The sequence below is a fragment of the Phascolarctos cinereus genome, unplaced genomic scaffold, assembly GCF_003287225.1.
Source record: "Phascolarctos cinereus isolate Bilbo 61053 unplaced genomic scaffold, phaCin_HiC Scaffold_1;HRSCAF=81, whole genome shotgun sequence".
NCBI classification, from domain to species: Eukaryota; Metazoa; Chordata; class Mammalia; order Diprotodontia; family Phascolarctidae; genus Phascolarctos; species Phascolarctos cinereus.
Window position 1 is genome coordinate 198,159,746 of NW_027555514.1, and position 21,180 is coordinate 198,180,925.

The 21,180-nt window shown below is 40.1% G+C and overlaps 1 protein-coding gene across 1 annotated transcript in view; it reads left to right on the forward strand.

Moving 5' to 3' along the window:
* Positions 1-5,486: 5,486 nt before the first annotated feature.
* Positions 5,487-21,180, forward strand: part of AKR1E2 (aldo-keto reductase family 1 member E2) — a 33,767-nt gene continuing 18,073 nt past the window's right edge. Inside the window, exons 1-4 of the mRNA XM_021001541.2 lie at positions 5,487-5,758; positions 12,088-12,255; positions 16,596-16,712; positions 20,972-21,049. Coding sequence (XP_020857200.1) covers positions 5,720-5,758; positions 12,088-12,255; positions 16,596-16,712; positions 20,972-21,049 — 402 coding nt within the window. The 5' untranslated portion in view covers positions 5,487-5,719. The remainder of the gene's footprint in view (positions 5,759-12,087; positions 12,256-16,595; positions 16,713-20,971; positions 21,050-21,180) is intronic.

A 21,180-nucleotide genomic window follows, 5' to 3' on the forward strand; every position in this document is an offset into this window, starting at 1 on the left:
GGAGTAGGTTCAAAATTAAGTCACAGTGGTAATGAGGTATACATGTAGAGAACATACGGGGCTGATGGTTACCTTGTGACTCCTGGCCCTGAGAGTTCTTTTCTCCATCAAGTTTGCTTCTGGACATGGCATTGGTGATGGAAGAGTTACTCCCTTGCTCAGCTTCACTGGCTCCTTATTGCTGGTTGAAAGTTCAATCACACTGTTAGACTGGTTCAGTCAAACAGCTTTCTTGGCTACTGCTGCTACTGATTCCAGTGGTCTCTGATATCAACTTCAGTTGCATGTAGGATCTCTGACAGTTTTCACAGATCTCCTAAACCATTGATCAACTGGGCAGTCCCTTCTCAGGATACTCATTCACCTAACAAAAATAAGGAACTAACACAAAAGAAACAAAGGTGACATGTGTTCATAGAATCATCTAAGGTCACTGGGGGCATATAATTTGCTGTTCCCCCACTCAGTGGCTAATAGTATTTCTATTTCCTTTATCACCAAGAAGGAAAAGAGCAAAAGGACCAAGAGAGGGGAATATTCCATGGTGTGTTCATAAATGTTTATTAACTGGCTTTATGGAAAAAAAAATGCAGGCATGATATACTTAAGTCCATCACTTTCTCAAGTCAGTAAATCAACTCCTGATTTGTAGCATTTTTCTATGTGTTAATACTCAGATCAAAAATTCAACAATCAACTCTTAAGAACTAGTTTGAATGGACTCCAGCACACCCTTGGATGTATTTATCCTTTTGTTTGTGAACTCAGTTTCATCTTATCAGTCCTTCTGGCTCCTCTTCCAATGAGATGATTCCACTCTACGGTACCAGCCCTTCAGTAATTTATGGCCAGAAGTAGGCCCATCAAGCTACCACGTGTTGGATCGGAACCAGGTAGAGTATTGTGGGTACTCTATGTAAACCACCAAGAAGGACAAATTGGAACCTGTTCTAAGGTTTGGGCCCTCGTTGGTCAATACTTTTCTACTTCTGAGAAAGTTTGAGGAGAGTTTGTTTTTAGCTGGAGGCAAGTTTTATGAAATTTATGCAATCTGAACTGAGTCTTAAAGGGAAGAAATGGATTCAGCAGGCAGAGGTGTAGAAGAGGTATTCCAGGCATGGGAGATGCTTTGCATTAATGCACAGAGGCAGAGGAGGGCAGGTTGAAACTGGAATACAGCTAGTTGTACAGTGGGATTGGAATTTAGAATCCACAGAGTATGTGAAAGCTAGAGACATGTAAAATAAGACTGGAAAGGGAGGTTGGAACAGCTCTGTGTAGGGCCTTAAAATGGAAGAATTTATATTTTATCCTTTGGGCAAAGGGGAGTGAGCCAGTAAAGATTTTTAATCAGGAAAGACTAATTCTGCAACTTTATGAAGGGCAGATTAGAGGGGAGGAGAGACTGAAGGGCTATTGCCATGATCTGGGTAAGAGGTCCTATAGCAAGAGAAAACAAGTATTTGTGTTTTCTGACCAGCTCCACTCGAAGTCATCCACCTGTTTTCATAGCAGAGGTTTTATAGATTTCAACATGCCTTTTATAGGTCCCCTTATGGGGACCCTATGATAGCCACCATCCTAGCTCAGGCCCTCATCAACCCTCACCTGGAATATTAGCCTTCTAATTGGCTTCTCTGTCTTATGTCTCCCCACATCCATACATTCTCCACACAGCTGCCAAAGTGATTTTCCTAAAATGCATGTCTGACCATCCCCTGCTCTAGCTACTCAATAAATTCCAGTGATACCCAATTATCTCTAGGTCAGTGGTTCCATTCCATGCAATAGGAGATAAGGCACATTCAGAAGATATCCCACGTGAAGATCACACCTTTGGCTCTCTGTCAAGCCTCCCAGCCCACACCTGAGTGGCACTAGACCTTTGCCTAAATTCCATTTTTCCTTGCTTGACTCTCATCCTTATTTTCCTTGGCCCCAGAAAGTATAATGGGTGGAAGTTATAGGGAGGTGTATTTCAACTTAATATAAGGAGAAATTTCTAAGAATTAGAACAAACCGTTAATCAGAGGAATAGGCTGCCTTGGGAGATATGTCCTTGGAGATCTTTCATTGCAAGCTGGACAACTAAGCAACAAGTATTTATTATCTTCCTATGGCATTTCAGGCACTGTGTTAAGTGCTAGACCACAAGTTGAGCATCACAGAATTTTTCATTTAGAACTTGAAAGGACCCACAAAAATGAGCTTAACCTCAACCCTGGGGAAACTGAGGCCAAGAGAGATCAAGTGGCTTTCAAAAGGATGCAAAGGTTGTAAATAAGCTGGAATATGAATCAGGGCTGTTTCCAAATCCAGGGCTCTTTCCATTGAACCATGCTATCATGTGGTTGAGAGGATTCTTACTTCAGGCAGGGGTTGGACAAGATGATTTCTGAGTTCTTTTCAAATTCTATTTGCAGAAAAAATATTTTCCTAAGATTTGATTATAGATTATAGAGGAGGTAGGTAATAACAGCCACTAGAGGGCTAGACCCAGAATGGGAAAGACTTGAATTCAAATCCAACCTCAGACACTAGCTGTGTGACCCTGGAAAAGTCACTTAACTTCTATTTCCCTTGGTTCCCTCAACTACAAAAATGGTGATAATAACAGCACCTACCTCCTAGGGTTGTTGTGAGGATCAAATGAGATGATATTTGTGAAGCATTTAGCACAGTACCTGGCTCATAGTAATCGTTATATAAATGCTTCTTCCCTTCCCTTAACTTCCCTTCCCCATTATAGTTCTTTCTAGGCAAAAGCAAATTGGCTATTTGACCAACTGATGTTTTATTCTGCCCTGGGACTTAGTGATTGTAAATAGCTATTTTTAATTATTAGCATTTCTCTTTTTACTGTCCTTTCAACTTTATCTTCTCCTCTCTTTCCCTGGTCAGCTATTCAGTGAAGGAAAGATGCAGCATGGTGAAAGTCAACAATTCAATTCAATAAGCATTTATTAAGCACCTACTATTTGCCAGGTACTGTGCTAAGCACTGGGGATACAAAAAGAGGCAAAGTAAGTTTTCTGTCCTAAAGGAGCTTACTGTCTAAGATAAACATGCAAACAAATATATACAGAACAAGCTATATACAGAAAAAAAAAGGAAATAATTAAGAGGGGTTAGGGAAGGCTTCCTGAAGCTGAGATTTTAGTTGGGATTTAAAGGAATCCAGGGAATTCAGCAGCTGGAACAAAGGAGGGAGAGAGCCAGGCATGGGGGACAGCCAGAGAGAATATCCTAGAGCTGAGATGGAATGTCTTGTTTGTGGAACAACCAGCCAGGAGGCTAGTGTCACTGGATGGAAGAGTTGTGTCAGAGAGTAAGGTAGGAGGGGGCTAGGTTATGAAGGGCTTTAAATGCTAAAAAGAACATTTTGTATTTGCTCCTGGAGGTAATAGGAAGACATTGATGTTTATTGGGATGTGTGGAATGTGTGTGTGTGTGTGTGTGTGACATGATTAGACCTGTGTTTTAGGAAAATCGCTTTATTGGCTGAATACAGGATGAATTGGAGTCTGGAGAGACTTCAGGCTGGCAGATCTACCAACAGGCTATTGCAATAAACCAGGCATGAGATGATGAGGGCCTGTACTCCACAGAGTGGTGACAGTGTCAAAGCAGAGAACGGGGCATATTTGAGAGATGTTACAAAGGTAAAATCAGCAGGTCTTGGCGACAGCTTGGATACGGGGAGTGAGGGATAGGGAGTAATCCAGGATGACTCCTAGGTTATGAGCCTGAGGGACCTGGAGGATGGTATTGCCCACTGCAGTAATAGGGAAAGTAGGAGGTGAGGTGGAAGGTTTGGGGGTGGAGGGAAGAAAATGAGATAAAGAAGTACTGGTCAGATAGATAGGAGGAAAGCCAGGAGAATGGTGAAACAGAAACCTAGAGAGAACATGGTATCAAGGAAGAGAGAGTAATCAACAGTGTCAGAGGCTGCAGAGAAGGCAAGGAAAATGAGGACTGAGAAAAGGCTTTGGATTTGGAAATTAGGAGATCATTAGTACAGAGCAGGAGACGCTAAAAGTTTCCTTTCTGTAGCTTTCCCTGGGTATAATCCCTATCTTTGTTACATCCTACAAGTACTACATACTTTGTATTTTCTTCTTCTTTTTCAAACTTTGATGTTAAGTAGTTCATCTTTTCAGAGTATATTTTACCAATACATTGTAATTTGTAGGATGGATGTAACACTATTTTAGCAACTTTTTTTTTAATGTCAAATTTTTTTTTCAATCAATGCAAATCTGCCTTCTCCTCTAATATTCTCCTCTGCACTGAGAAAGAAATTAAAAGAAAACCACCCTTTTACAAACCATGTATAGTCAAGCAAAAACAATTCTTCCATTATTGTCCAGAAGTAAAATATATTCAAACTGCACTGAGTCCATCACCTCTCTATTAGGAGATAGGTAGCATGCTTTATGAAGAGTCGTCTGGACTTGTGGTTGGTCATTATGCTGAATCAGAGTTCTTGAGACTTTCCAAGTTGCTTGTCTTTACAATACTGTTGCTGTTGTATACATTGCTTTGGTTCTGCTCACTTCATTTTGCATCATTTCACACAAGTCTTCCCAAGTTTCTCTGAAATCATCCCCTTCACCATTTCTTTCAGCTCAATAGTACTATATAACACTCATATATCATAACTTGTTTGGCCATTCCCAAATCAAAGGACACCTCTTCAGTTTCCAATTATTTGTTATTGTAAAAAGATATTTATTTTTGTATATGCTTAGAGGATTGATTTCCCGCCCCTTTCCCCCCTACTTTAGGACTAAGCCATCCTTTAATCTACTCTCTCCCTCTCTCTCTGTCTCTCTCTGTCTCTCCCTCTGACTCTCTCTGTCTCTGTTTCTCTCTCTGCTTCTCTCTCTCCCCTGCACCCCCAACCCCACACTTGTTGCTATAGGTTATATAGGGTAGATGGAGGGATTATCCTGGACCTTCTTTTCTCCCTCTATACTACTTCACTTGGTAATCTTATCAGCTCCTATGGATTTAATTATCATTTCTATGCTGATGATTCTCATTAAAAAATAATATATATATATATAATATACATAAAATTTCCTTAAATATTTCCCAATTACATGTAAATTTTAGTATTTATTTAAAAATTTTTTTGAGTTCCAAATTCTCTCCCTCCCTTCTGTGTCTCCCCCCCTCCTTGAGAAGGCAAGCAATTTGATATGGATTTTACCCGGGAAGTCGTACAAAACACATTTCCATAATAGCAATGTTGCAGGAGAAAACACAAACAAAAAACAAGAAGAAAAAATACAGTAAAAAAAGGTATGCTTCAGTCTGCATGCAAAGTTCGTCAGTTCTCTCCCTGGAAGCAGATTATACTGATGATTCTCAAACCTACAGTCTCCTGCCCCAGACTCTCAGCTGACCTCCGCTGTCCCATCTCGAACTGCCTTTCAGACAAGATAACGGTATTACTTCACCGCATTTCTCTCCATTTGGAAACAGCTAAATTTAGAAACATGCAAAATCAGCGTGGCCAAGTCGCAGTGAATTGATGTAGCCGGTGTTTACCAACCACCCAGCAAAAAAGAGGGTAAACTAGATGAATGAATGAACGAATGAATGGGAGCCTGAGCAGCCTCCAAACAGCCAATCAAAAAGCACTTAGGCCCTTTATGACTCCGGTTTACCCGGGGGAGTCGTTCAGTGATCAGCTGGTCGAGTCTGGAGTAAGATGGAGAAAATCCCCGTCCTGGGTCTCGGCACTTGGAAGGTAGAGCGTACTCCCATTGCCTTGGAATGGGGGAGGCTGGCCTGACCCGCAGAGCGGGCGGCTCTCGGCTCGTGCTGCCTGGGTTTTGGCCGCGCTTCGAGCACGCGGGTGGCTAGCCGAGGTTGGAGGGGGAGGCCGGGTCACCTGCGCTAGTTAGTCTCTCCTCCCCTCCTCCTTCCCCCTCCCCCTTCTCCCATCCCCTTACCTTCTCGGAGAGTCAGTTTCACCTTTGGCCGCCAGCGCAGGCGCCTGACTTCGGCCCCTGCTTATCTCTGTCTTTATTGATGTGAAATGGTTTGAAATTGTGTTTATATAGTTCCTGTATGCGTTATTTTTTTCTGTCCATAGTTATTCTCAATGGAATTTCTCTTTTTATCTCTTTCTGATGGGTTTTGTTCATAATATATGGAAATGTTGATGATTGGTGTGGGTTTATTTATAGATCTTGAAAATTTGCTGTAGTTGTTAATTATTTCAATTATTTTTTAGTTTACTCCAATTCTCTAAGCAAACCAGAATATCATATACAAAGGATGACACTTTTGCTTCCTCTTTATTTCCTTCAATTACTTTTTCTTGTTTATGGTCAATTTTGAATAGTAATGGTGACCATGGACATCTTTGAATCACCGCTGATGTTGTTGGAAAGATTTCTAGCTTATTCTTATTACAGCTTAATTTTGGTTTTAGATAGATATTACTTAAGATTTTAAAGGAAAGCTCAATTTATTCCTGTGCTTTCTAATTTTTTTTAACAAGAAGTAATATTGTATTTTGTAAAAAGCTTTCTCTGCACCTATTGCAATAATCATGATTTTTTTTGGTTTGCTATTAAATATAGTCAGTTATAATTAATGGCTTTCCTAATATCAAACCAGCCCTTCATTTCTGGTATAAAGCCAGTCTAGTCATAATGATATATGATCTTTGTGCTATATTGCTGTAATTTCCTTCTTGTATTTTATTTAAAACATTTTTAAGTCAATATTCATTAGGGAAATAGTTCTATAATTTTCTTCTCTGTTTTGACTCTCCCTGGTTTAGGTATCAAGATCATATTTGTGTCATAGAAGGAATTTGGTAGGATTCCTTTTTTACTTATTTTTTAAACAGTTATGTAGTTTTGGAATTCTATTTTTTTTTTTGGCTGGGCAATGGGGTTAAGTGACTTGCCCAGGGTTACACAGCTAGTAAGTGCCAAGTGTCTGAGGTACGATTTGAATTCAGGTCCTCCTGACTCCAGAGTGGGTGCTGTATCGATTTCACCACCTAGCTGCCCCTGGAATTAATTCTTTAAATATTTAGTAGAATTCATTTTTAAATCCATCTAGTCCTGGGATTTTTTTCCTTTGGGAGTTCAATTTCTTTTTCTAAGATAGAATTGTTTATATTTCCTGTTCTGTTAATCCCTGCAATTTGTTTTTGTTATTGTTATTTTTCTTTCATTCTCAAAGAGGACCATGACATCAAAGAGGTTGATGGGGGCAGGGCCCAAGCCAAGATCTTTGCCCCAAAGGGAATCTGACTCACAGGCCCCAGACTCTCATCTCCCTTGAAAGCCCTAGCTTACCTTTAGATCTTATTCAGATGCACCTTCAACCCTTGCCCTGAATAGAATCTGGCTCCTGTTTGTCTACAGGACCCAGAAAACCCTTAAACCTTCAAATTTCCTAATTGACTCCCCTCATCTCCCTTTGAAAGCCTTAGGCTCCCTATTGTCTATAAGCCCCAGAAAGGCCTTCCCCTTTATCTCCTTTTGAAAGTCCTAGCCCCACCTTGATTTTGTGCAGATGCCTTTCAAACTTCTGCCTTCCTGTTCCCTCCATTATCTATTCCCATTGTCTATTCAATCTCTCTGACCTCCCCAATTAGAATTCTTACCTAGACCCATTTCCCAGCCCCCTTCTCTGGCCACCGAAAGTTACTTTAGTATTTAAGATCCACCTTGGCCCTCATTCAGATGCTGAGAATCTCATGCTCAAAAGGTTGAGACCCTCTCATGCCTGCTAGTCTTTACAGGCATCACCTGGCTGAGAATCTCAGGCCCACAAGGCTGAGAACCTCTCATGCATGCTCGCCTTTATGGGTGTCACCTGGTCAATGTGACTTATCACTAATAAACTTTTCCTCTGGCTGAAGAAGATTTGAGTTGAATTCATTCAGCAGGGCCCGGTACCACGATCTTGGGGTCCCAGCACCCCAAAGTCCTAGTCCTCTTTAGAGGTGATGCCATGACATGTAAGTGAATTGGATTTAAGTGAGGGAGGGCTGTGCAAAGTCACCAGCTTCACTTTCTCCTCTGGAGCCATCTGGGTCCAGTGGCAAGATATAGATCAGGACCACTGGAGATGGCCCTGGATTCAGTGGAAGACATTGGCCTTTTAAAGTGGTCTTAAACAGGTCTCAGTTTGGCTGAGGCAACACTCATTTAGTGATCAAGGCTAGGTAAGAAATGAGGTAGAGAAATGAGGTCTCTTTTACCTAGTTGAAAAAAAAGAAATCTATCTGACCAAGCCCCACTTGGTCATTGTTTGGGCCTTGATTGCCTCAGAGTGAATGTAAATAGCAATTGTTTCTGTTTTGGCCAGAAACCCTAAGGGTCCTCCCCTCTATGCAATTTATATTTTTGTAAATATTCATCGATTTAATTTCAATTGTCATATTTATTGGCATATAGTTGGTTGAGTTGAGTTGACCTGAGTTCAAATCTGGCCTTAGGCCAAACACTTGACACTCATTAGCTGTGTGACCCTGGGCAAGTCACTTAACCCCAATTGCCTTAAAAAAAAAAGATGACAGAGTGAGAGAAAGCATTTTTGCCTAGCTCACCCAGACTGAATTCTGATCAGAAAAGCCAAGAAGAAGTCACAGAGAGTCATTTTTCCAGCCTAGGGCAGCTAAGGGAGACAGAGAGGTCTTTGCCATAAAGTATGAGAGCTGTCCAAAATAGTTCTCGTGGAGGCAGCAGAGAAAAACTTTCCAGCGCCTAGGGTGGGCCTGCACAACACATGGCCTGCGGGCTGCTTGCAACCCACCAGTGGATTTTGGGAGGCCTGTGAAAAATGTAGAGATTATAAAAGAAAGTAAAGATGTAATGAGTGCTTTGTCTGTGCCCTGCTTAACCCACCTTCCACTAGTCATTGTTGTACCCTTCATATAACTTAGAGGGTGGGTTGCCGCTGTGCAATCTCTCCTGTTTGTCACGTGACCTGCCGCAACCAACCATTGTCAGTCTGTCTCTAATCTGAGAGGAGCAAGAGTCATATCTTTTTGCTCTGTTTTTGGTCATTACTGGCGTTGAACAGGGACAAAGTGAGTGCAGCCACACTCCAATGCAGCTGACTCCTGCTATTCGATGAGCAGCAATAATGCAGGGGCATCTTCCCCTCCCTCGCTGTACGGCCGCCCTCCAAGTTACGTGAACGTCTGGCGCTCTCTCCTAGGTCAGACACTCAGTTCAGTATTTCTTTGTATGTGAACAGTTGCTGTGAAGAGTTTTTGGTTCTAACATTAAAGTTTTTTTGGGGCAACTTTGTAAAATGGGTGATAAAACAGAAGATTGAATCAGAACATAGAGTCTTGGGGCAGCCAAATGGCACAGTGGATAGAGCACCGGCCCTGAAGTCAGGAGGACCTGAGTTCAAATCCGGCCTCAGACCAAACACTTGACACTTACTAGCTGTGTGACCCTGGGCAAGTCACTTAACCCCAATTGCCTAAAAAGGAAAAAAAATACAAAAAAAAAAAGAACATAGAGTCTTTAATCCAGAGTGGACAAATAGATACCTGTTTACAGGAGAGACAAAATATTGTGCCTTGTTTGCCGTGCCGTTCCAAAGGCATACAATCTTCATTGCCATTTAGAACCAAAACATCTTAACTTATGCAAAGTGGACACCAATTAAAAACAAATTAAAGCATCCAAATTGTTGAAAAATTTCATTGGGGAACACCAGTTTTTCAAGAAAGTAAACTCAGAAAACGAAGTGGCTACTAAGATTAATTTTCAGATTTCTAAAGAAATTGCTGCTGCTGGGAAGTCTTTTACTGAAGGTGACTTCATAAAGAAGTGTTTGCTGATTGTAGTTTCTTGATTATACCTCAATAACAAGTATTTTTGAGAAATAGTTTAATCATTAATTATACCTTTACTTGGAAAGTGAAACACTTAAAACCTATCTTCGGCCCCGAAGAAGTTTAACCTATTTTAATTTTGTCTTCTACCTACTGCCAAGTTGTACAGGTATCACCTAGGGACAGAAAGGGGCCGAGACAAAAAGTACCAGGCCTGAAAGAGATCCCAGAGGCTATGTGAACTAGCACTGAGTGCAGGAATGGGTACCATCTAGCAGCTTTGTTGGCCATCACTCAGTTTCTGGGTCAAAGATCCAGGGAGGAGAGGTGTGTTCACAAGGTATCCTAGCTATGCATGGAGCCAGGAACAAATTTTGGAAGCACAGCAATAAAAATTACATTCAGTAAAGGGCCTTTGAAGCATAAATTAAAAATTAATTAGAAACTAAATAACTTTATCCTAAAGAATGAATGGTCAATGAATAAATTACAGAATCAATAATTTCCTTATAGCTAATGGCAACAATGATATGACATACAAATTATGATTGCCTCACCAAAAAGCAAAAAAAAAAAAAAAGAAAAAGGAAGTTTTGGGGTCATTAATAGCTATGTACAATTTCTCAAGTGAAATCTAGTCTACTTTTCCACCTCCTGTTCAATCTATATGTAGGTTCAGTCCAACATATGGGTACTGATGGACCCAGCTAAATCTGTGCAGTGTCTAACTCAGTGAATGTCATAGTCTGGATGATAAGCATTCTTTATTGACTTGGTTTTCCTTGAGTGGCTAGATAGAATTCTTCTTTTGGTTGGCTAGGCAATGGGGTTAAGTGACTTGCCCAGGATCATACAGCTAGTAAGTGTCAAGTGTCTGAGGCTGGATTTGAGCTCAGGTCCTCCTGACTCCAAGGCTGGAGCTCTATCCACTGGGCCACCTAGCTGCCCCTAGATAAGAATTCTTTAATTAAAGTGACTTTGGATTTCATTTTATGGTAATTTTCTGGGACTTGATGCAATCTGCTAAATGTCGTCCACAAATATGAACATCTGGAGACATTGCCATTTATACGGAATCTCTCTTTGATTCAGACTTTGTTGGTCATCTTCCATGTCCCTCCATGTCAGGACTGAACCTCCTTGCCGAGTCTACATATCACAGTTTTATACCTCAATAAGCAGGAGGTACAGCTAGGTGGTGCAGTGGATGGAGCACTGGGCCTGGAGTCAGAAAGGCCTGATTTCAAATCCACCCTCAGATCCTTATTAGCTGTTTGCCTCAGTTTCCTCATCTGTAAAATGAGCTGGAGAGGGAAATGGCAAATCACTCCAGTATCTTTGCTGAGAAAAGTCCAAATAGGGCCGTGAAGAGTTGGGTATGACTAAAATGAGTCAACAACAGTAACAGTTTGGAAGAGAGCGAGCTCACTGTTGGCTATTAGTGAAGGAAGTCTTTGAGGAAGAGGTGGGCCAGCAACTGGGATTGGAAGGAAGGACAGAGCTCACAAAAGTGGAGAAGAGAAGGAGGATATTCTAGGCAGTGGGGAAACCATAAGCAAAGGAGTTGAGGGAGGAATAAACAATATATTTTTCAGGGACAGTGGTAAGAGGATGAGTCTTCCTGAGTCCAGGCCCAGCACTCCATCCATCTACTGCATCACCTAGCTGCTCCATGCTTCTGAGCTAGTGCCTCAGATTCTGTGAGATTCACCTCCAGCCATCTGCCACTGCTTTTTATCGTCTGTAATTATGTTTCTGTTGTTTTACTAACTAGACTATAAACTCCTTGAGGTATGGGACCCTGACTTTTATCTGTGCCTCAGAGAGTCTCTCTCTTCCTTGGAGATTCAGCTCAAGTAGCATCTTCTGCATGAAGCCTTTCCTGATTCCCCTCAACTGCTAGTGCCCTTCCTCCCAAAGTGCCTTGTTTTGTGTATGTGTATATGTATAACTTTATACTTGTGCCGTAAGTATTTTTGTATGTACTTATTGTAAACCCTTTTGGAGGAGGGATTGTTTTGTACTTTATACTTGGATCCACAGTGCCTATCACAGTACATGGCACATTTATTAAACATTTGTTGATTTTAATTCTTTGTATTTTCCTTAATTGGGTCTTATTGATGTGCCTATAGATTTTGTTTTCTGCCTGTTCACTGATCTCTAGAACCAAAGCTAAAAGGGTATAAATATAAATAGGGTGGGGATCTCATGAAAACAGCAGCATTATTTATTTATTTTTTCTCATGCTGCAGTCTTCTCCACATCAAGTGACTGAAGCAGTAAAGACTGCCATAGATCTGGGTTACCGCCATTTTGACTGTGCCTTTGTGTACCACAATGAAAAGGAAGTGGGAGAAGGTATCCAGCAAAAGCTCAAAGAAGGCGTTGTGAAACGGGAGGACCTTTTCATCGTCTCCAAGGTATTCCTCCCCTGGACTCACAGCTGGTAGAATTGGCAGAAGGATTTTTTAGAGTCCAGAAGGATATGTTGACACATTGATCATGTTTGTTGCTCAGGGACTTCTTTTCTGTAGTGTGTTCCACTGGTACAACACTATGCAAAGTGATATGACCAGGCTCAAGTACTAAAAGAAATTAGGGAAAGATTAATGTAAGTTGAGGAAAGTTGTGTAGAAATTTTCATGAAAATTAGAAATATGACTTTCCAGTGATGTGTGTCAAACATATTACTTCTCTAATGTTCTGAGAGTAAAATAGCCCGGAGAAGTTCTTGTGTGCTATTTACCTTATAAGCATTTCATAGAAGGCTATTGACTTGAATTATTGAACTAAATATGCAAATATATATGGTCAATTCTTATTTATCTGTAGGTAGATGATATATTTTGTAGAGTATGCAAAACATTTAAATCTGGATTAGCTTCCACCATGATCCTGTGTTTCTCTCCAGACCTTTGCTCTCTTCCAACAATTAATGTAATTCCAACAATTAAATATCAGCAGAACAAATTTAGGAAGGAAAATTCCCAGCTCTTGGCTCCCTAAATCGTATAATATGGTCTAGGACAAGGTAAAAATGATGTGAGTTATCCACTGTGTAGATACAGCTATGAATAATAGGATGCAATTATGGCTAAAGATTCATCCCTGACAACAAGGAAGAACAATCAATCAACAAGCATTTATTAAGCACCTACTGTGTTCCAGGAACTGAGGTACATTTTGTGGATACAAAGACAAAAAATTAAACAGTCCCTGATCTCCGGGAGTTTATAATCTATTAATTAACAAATTCATGAATCAGTGCTTTTAGTCAATTTATGGTTTATAATCTATTTAATCTATTTATAGTTTATGGTCTATTAATTAACAAATTCATGAATCATTTTGGCTTACATTGTTAAAGGGTAATTATTAGTTTAAGTGAGACCCCTGACTAATTTACTGGTATAAATATTATCAAATTGTTGACTGAGCTTTCTTTCAAATGAAAGATTAAATTATAAAATGACAATTTACTTGGGAAAATTTAAACATACTTTAGTTTGCTTAATGGGCTCTGATGGCTTCAATGAAATGAGATGGTTTAATAAAAACTGACCCTATTTAACCTATCTACTAGTTTTTCTTTACTGATAGATATCAGTTGGTATTTTGTTCATAGTTCAAGTATTACCATTTTTATTTGTTTTATTTTGTTCATAGTTCAGTATTACCATTTTTATTTGTTTACTCATATTTATTTACTCTTGGGGTACCTCTAATTCTCAGGATGGGTTCCCTAGAGTATAACTACTCCAAGTTCTGCTCTGTGGAAAGTAATATGACACCATAGACTTAAGTTTTAAAAGAAATTAGGGCCAGACTAACATAAATTGAAGAAAACTGCCTAGAAATTTTGATGAAAATTGGAAATATGAGTTTCCAATGATGGCTATCAAACATATTACTTCTTTAATGTCCTAAGAGTGAAATATCATGGAGAAAATTCTTGTGTGCCTTATAGGCACTTCATTGAAGGCCCCACTCCCCAATCATAAGTTCTTACCTTTCAGAAGTCAGTCAGATGACAATTAGCTAAAGAAAAAGGCTATAATAGAACAGCATGGTAAGAAGACTTGTAATAAAACATTCCTCTTCCCTTTCCTTTGCCCCTCCCCAATCAGCTCTCAGGCTCTCCACACCCCCTGGGGCAACTAGGTGAGAAGAAGGCATAGCTGTACACAACACTTGGATGAACTAGAAGTCACAAACTATAAACTTTTCAATGAGATTGAGGAATTCCAGGTGTTATCATCTGCCCTACCACTGTGTTCTGAAGTCTTCTGGGCTTTACTGTTTACCCGTAAATATGCCATCTCCCTGCAGCTGAACTCTTATATATGTTGTCTCCTCAATTAGAGTTGAGCCCCATGAGGAATGTCCTATTTTTTATGCTTATATCTCCAGCATTTAGCACAGTGTTTGGTATATGATAAATGTTTTTTCATTCATTCATTTCTCCAAATAACCTGAGGTTCACTTTCTACCAACAGATCAGTATGAAGGGAATCACATTTGAGGAACATGTATAGATGGGTAACTTACATGTCCAATGCTGAAAGACCCCTGATGTCTTCTTATAATATCCCCACGCTTGTTTTCACTGGGTGAGGTAAATAGTCTGGGCTTGTTGCTCAGCTGGACTCATTAAGCCTGATTTCGGTAAAGCACATCACTACAATCTCTACAGCTCTAGGTTCTGGCTTAGCTTACATTCTTGGCTAAGGCCTTACTAGGTGCTTTCCTACAGAACCAGAACCTTTACCAGAGGACCAGTAGGAAGCTCCTTCAGTATCTTGGCTCTGTGTCCTGCCATCTCCTGAGCAGCAGGATTCTTGCTGTAGGTGCCAAGCTCTCTCCTTGGACTTCTTTATGCAGAAGACTGGGGTTCAGGGAACAATGTTCTTAATTCCCCTTTCAAGCACATATCTCCTACAGCCATATGTATGTTCCTGCTGCAAGGTAGAGGAAGGGAAGAGAAACTGGGATGAGGAAGAGAAATTACTGCCTCCCCCACCACCTTGTAGCAAGGACAGAGCTAACCTCAAGTTCAAGTCTCTTAGAATGGGACTAGATTGTTCATTTGATTTTAATCCAAGTCTCAATAAGTATGGCTGAACCTCTGAGCCCATCATTAGAAGTTCCCTTTGTCCTATCAATTCCATCAGATTGATTAAGGAACTTCTTCAACTCCATTTTCCATCTTCACGCCTTTAACCTGGCTGCTTCCCAAGCCTAGAATGTACACCATCCTCAACTTCCTTGTCAAGGACTAATCATGGTCTGCCCTCTATTATCTTCTTCATTGGATTGTCTAGGAGAACTACTCAGTCCATCTCCTTTGCACTTAATTTCTTCTTTTTTTAAAGCAATACAACTCTCAAAGGTGGGAAAGGGAATAGGGAACTAATTATATGGGTTAATTGTTCCCAGATTCTGTTCTGACAGAGTTAACACAACCTGCCATTAAACAATTCTCATTGGGTAAATGTTAGAGGAGGGGAGTTGGTGGCCAAAACTCAAGCTTATTAGGAAGAAAAGAAGCAGGTTTAACTGCAAGTGCAAATGATTTTCCTAAAGTTCAGGTCTAACCTTGTCACTTCCTTATTCAATGAACTCCAGTGGCTCCTTATCACCTATAGAATCAATCAAAAATCAGTTAGTCAACAAGCATTTATTAATTGCCTACTAAGTGCCAGTTACTGTGGTAAGTGCTGGAGAAAAGGAGCTCTCCTAGGACAGACGTGATACAAACAAGTTGCATACCGGATAAATTGGTGGTAGTTACAGAGGGAAAGCCCTAACCTAAGATGAAGGAGGACTGGGAAAGGCTTCTTGCAGAAGGTGTGACTTTGTCTCCTGTTTGGTATTGAAAGCTCTTTACAACTTGTTCTTAACCCACCTTCCAGTCTTTTACACATTACTCCCCTTTATGCTCTCAGGGATCAGCCAAATTGACCTTCTTACTGTCCCTCAGTTCAAATCTGGCCTCAGACATTTAGTAGCTGTGTAACTCTGGGCAAGTCACTTAACCCCTGTTTGCCTCAGTTTCTTCATCTGTAAAATGAGCTGGAGAAGGAAATGGCAAACCACTCTAGTGGTTTCTTTGCCAGGAAAACCCCAAATGGACATAAAGAGTCGGAAATGACAATGACAACACCACTGTCCCTCATCCATGCCACTCCGTTTTACGTCCTCTTGCTTTTGCATTGGCTGTTCCCCATGCCTGGAATGCTCTCCTTCCTCATCTTAGACTCTTGGAAACCCTAGTTTCCTTTAAGACTCAACTCAAGAGCCATCTTCTACATGAATCTTTCCTGATTCCCTCAGCTGCTAGTGCCTTCTTCCCCAAACAATCTAGCATCTATTTCATATACATACATACATACATATTATATATGCTTATATATATCTATTTCATATACAAACACACATCTATACATAGAAGCATATATATAGATATGTATATATGCATATGTGTGTGTTGCATGTCTCTTTATATTCATATTGACTTCCTCCAATAGAATGCAAGTTTCTTGTGGGTATGAATGGTTTCATTTTTTCCTTTTAATCTAGCCCCTAATGATGTGTGATATACATTTAATAAATGCTTGTTTATCTTTCTGCCCTATTTGATTCTTAACTTGCTTTAATTTCTTTGGATTATAGACCTCACCTTTGACTCAGAGAGCCCATAAAATGATAATACTTAGCATGGTTGTGTGATGATGATACTTTTATTATTCTCTTTCTATAGCTCTGGAATACCTTCCATGAGAAGGACCTTGTGAAACGTGCTTGCCAAAATAGCCTGAAGGATCTACAGTTGGACTACTTGGACCTTTACCTTATTCATTGGCCTATGGGTTTTAAGGTACAGTATGGTAATGACGTTCATCATTCAGACTTAGTCACTTTCCTACCCCTAGGCATAGGGGGTGGGTGTTACTCAGATTTGCAACCTTGGAGTCTCTTTCAGAGGAGACAGTGAAATCTTGTCTTTTGTTCTCCTCCTCCTTAAGTTACCTTCCCTTTCCTTATTTGTTTGAATTCCTTTATAGAAGGTAAGCTCTTTGATTTCATGGCATTTTTTCCCCTTTTTTTTGAGGTTAAGTGACTTGCCCAGAATCACACAGCTAGTAAGTGTTATGTGTCTGAGGCCAGATTTGAACTCAGGTCCTCCTGACTTCAGGGCCAGTGCTCTATCCTTTTTTTTTTTAATATTTATATTCCCAGCACCTAGAATATTGTCTTGCACATAGTAGGTACTAAATCCATGTTTGTTGAATTGAACTAAGTTGAGTGGGAATACCTGAGGTTTGTTCCCAGTTTGGTCACCAATTAGCTGTGTGCCCTCATACAATTTTTTAATCTCTATGTGTCTCAGATTCCTCATGTGAGGAAAGTCGAGGTTTAGACTAGATGCTCTCAAAATCCACCATTAACATTCTATAATTTTCATCCTCTAAGATACTCATTCCCATCAAAGGCCTGTCTAGAGCTTAGATTCTTCTTAGAGCTTAGATGATTAGAAACTAATAATACATAGACAGTAGAAAGAAATACCATCCCTCCTGGGAATAGCTACTGGTGCTACAACATTTTCTCTGACTTCTTATTTATTTTCTCTGCTTTGTTTCTTTTGTGGTATCACGTCTAGAGCTTTGAAACATATCTTTAGGTTGTTGGAACAGAATCTCAGATAGCTGTTATCAGAAATAATAGCCTAATGTGAATCAGAAAGTCCTTATCACTACCCAAATGCTGAACACACAGCTATTAGTGAGGTACCAAGAATAGTCATAGCACCATAGCTACCTAAGGAGAATATCAAAGCAGATACAACTCATGGTCCACATGCCTGCTTACTACAAAAGACAGTTCATGTCAGGGAATCCAAATAATTTAGTCTTATGCTTTTTACTTCACAGTCATTTACTGGGGTCTGGATCATTTACTTTTTCACACAACCAAAAATCTTCTTGCTTGTATCCAAATCTAGTAATTCCTTATAGCACGCTCTCTTCTCTTTTCTTAAATCTCTCCACTGCACATTGCCTCTGCACTTCCCAAATGGCCATGAATTATAGCTGTTTCCTAAGTAGTGATGCTGACCAACCCAGTGGGTTTATCTTTACTGCTACCCTATATCTTGATACTTTGAGAAATGACCCTATGTGAGGGACATTTTGACCACCATATTGGATCATATGTTCTGTTAGATTTATCCCCACAGTATATCTAGGATATCAACCCCTATCTCTTTCTCCCTTCTCCATCATTGGCTTTCAGCCTACTGAATCATCAGTTATGGTTTTGAGTCTCCCCATTAGCCTGATTTCCTTACTCTGCTCTACCTTGTCAGTTCAATCCAGTAACCACTCAACAAAAATTTATTAACCATCTTAATAAAATTCCCACTCTGATGTCTCATTGTGATGTAGGGGTGATTCTAAGTCCTTGAAGATGATGCCAGCTTAATGTAAGGTACTGTCAAGTTGGATGTGTTGACGGGTACTATCATGATGAAAAGGCCTTGTGTACAAACCTAGCAATAGATGTCTTCTGTCTTCTCAAAACCCAGGTATCTCCTAAAACTTGTTAAGTCCACTTCCCTTGAATCACGCAGGTACAAATAATATTGTCAGAAGGAATATAGAAGGCTCTAGATCATGGGATCATAAGTTCAAGAAACAGAGTTGGGAGGGACCTTAGAGCTTATATGGTACAACACCCTCATTTAACAAGTAAGCAAACAAATCAAGGAGGTAAAGTTACTTGTCTTGGTCTCATAGATGATAAACATCAGAGTTGGGCAAGGATTATGAGCTATTGGACAAGAAAATTTATGGCTCTTAAGGCCATAAATGATACTTTAATCACTGCTGCTGGGGGAAGATAAGGACTGTATAAGAGAGACAATTATGGGAAGTGAACAGCTAAATGAGAAGATTGGTTCTTGAGAACAAGATTTAGATTTCTGGCTTGAAATATGGGAATGATGGGCTCTTGGCCAGGGATATTATCCACCTAATAAGGGGTAGAAAGAATTCATCTGGTTGTAGTCTTACAAATTTAATCAAAAGGACTTTTAATAGAAAAGGAAGACTAAAACCATTTACGTATCTATCTGCCAAGCACAGAAATTAGCTATAATTCAGGAAGAAGAGTAATAGAGACTCCCACAAATTCACAGGAAGCAAAAGCGAAGAAATTAATCAGCAGTAAAACCTTTGACCTCCAACATTCCTGTTGCCTCATATGCCTTACCAAACCCAATTTGTTTTATGTCCATCCTCCTCCCCTGCTCCTACTTGCTGTTGGACAGATCTGAAGGAAGTAACACAACACTGCTGAGCTGACTGGGTCATTACAAATTTATGTTAATCTGAGCTTAACCTCTTTGCTTCAGTTAGAGAAGGAAATGTCAAAATCATTCCAATATCTTTGCCAAGAAAACCCCAAATGGGCTCACAAAGGGTCAGATATGACTGTTAACTGTGCAACAATTTTTTCAGTCCTCCCTAATTTATTTTTTCCCATTTCTCACTGAGGTTATTCCAGACCTTTTCTTCTCTCCTCTAACTAGTTACATTTTCCCCTTCTCCCATGATCTTAGTTGAGGACCTTGCCTCCTACCCTTGACATTATCTCCCACTCTTTCCTCCTTTCCTCCAGTCTCTGAAGTTGAGATGACTTTTCTCCTCAACAAAGCCATCTGCTCTACAGGTGCCTTTGATTCCATCCTTATCCTCTTCTTGTCTTCTCACTCATCCCCTTTTGCTCTCATTTTTAATCTCTCCCTACTTACTGGTTTCCTCCTTGTTGCCTACAAACATGTCCAGGTCTCACCATCTTTAAAAAAACCTTGACTAGATCCTGCCATGACCTCTAATTTTTGCCCAATATCCTACTCCCCTTCACAACCAAACTATCTCTTTGCTGGGTTTTCATGATACAGAGTTCTCCTTGTTTGCCTTCTATCTTTCTGACCACTTCTCAGTTTCCTTTGTTACACCATCATCTATATCATATCCCCTAATTGTGAGTTACACCAAGGCTCTGTGTTCAGCCCTCATTTTTTCTTTATCTGTACTCTTCTCACATGGTGACCTTATCAGCTTGTTCTGTTGGCTCTACAGGACAACTAGAAGAAATGTATGGAAGCTATAGAAAGAAACATTTTGGATTGGTATAGGGAAAAAACTTCCTAACAATTGGAAATATGCAAAAAAAAAAAGGGATGCCTGTCTGAGGAGATAAAGTGTTTCCCTTCATTGGAGGTCTCCAAGTGAAGGTTGGATAACCACTTGTTGCGGATGTTGAAGAGGAGTTTTTTGTTCAGAAAGAGGTTGGGATGAATGGACTCTGAGGTTCTTTCCAACTCTGATATTTTGAGCTTGTGGAGGGCCTTGAATACCAAGCCATGGAATTTGGTCATTTATTTTGTAGGAAATAAGGTGCCTAAAAAATTGTGCAAAGAGTGATAAGCTGATTTACGTACACACCAATACATCAAAGAGCTGTAAATTTGTCAGTGTGGTTGTTCCTCCACAGATGTAGATCGCCTTCTTGCAGAGGTCTCATAACAAAAAAAATTCCTCACTCTAGAGCCAATCTGATGATGAGCCTCTTTGCATAAGAAAAGTTATTTCATCAATGGATTGACTGGAAGACCTTGGCTGTAGAGGACTGATAATGATATACGTTTCCTGCCTTTGGACCACAGGCAAAGAATGTTGTGTATATTATCTGGTGCACCTTTTTGTAATAGTTTATTCTGCTTGGCTGGTGTTCTTTTGCTAAGAGAGGATTTATTGGGGGAGTTATTCAGAAGTTATATTGATGTATGAAACAAAATATTAGTAATTTTTAGAAAAATGATAGATTGGAAGGGCAAGGGGCTAGAGGAAAGGAAATCAGCTAAGAAGTATGAAGTAACAAAGTTCTTAACTATGGTGTTGACTGTAGGAAGAGAAAGGAAGGTATTGATGGAGCTGAGATTACACAAGGAGACTTTATGGGCCTTGGCAGCTGATTTGATGTGGAAAGTAGAGGAGAGAGAACTTTTGTTCAGCGTGATAAGAACAACAAAAAGAGAGCTATATTAAACTAATTTCCTTCTCTTTACAGGCAGGAGATGATGACTTGCCCACGGACCAGAATGGGATGATTATTGCCAGTGAAACAGACTACTTGGACACATGGGAGGTAAGCCCAGACTCTCACAGATGAAGACTACTTACTTACATCCTGTCTTTGGTTTTGGAAGTTGTAGGGTCTTCACCAAGAGTGGCTGCCTTCCCACAAACTGGAGTTGTCAGCTTGAAATATGAACTTTG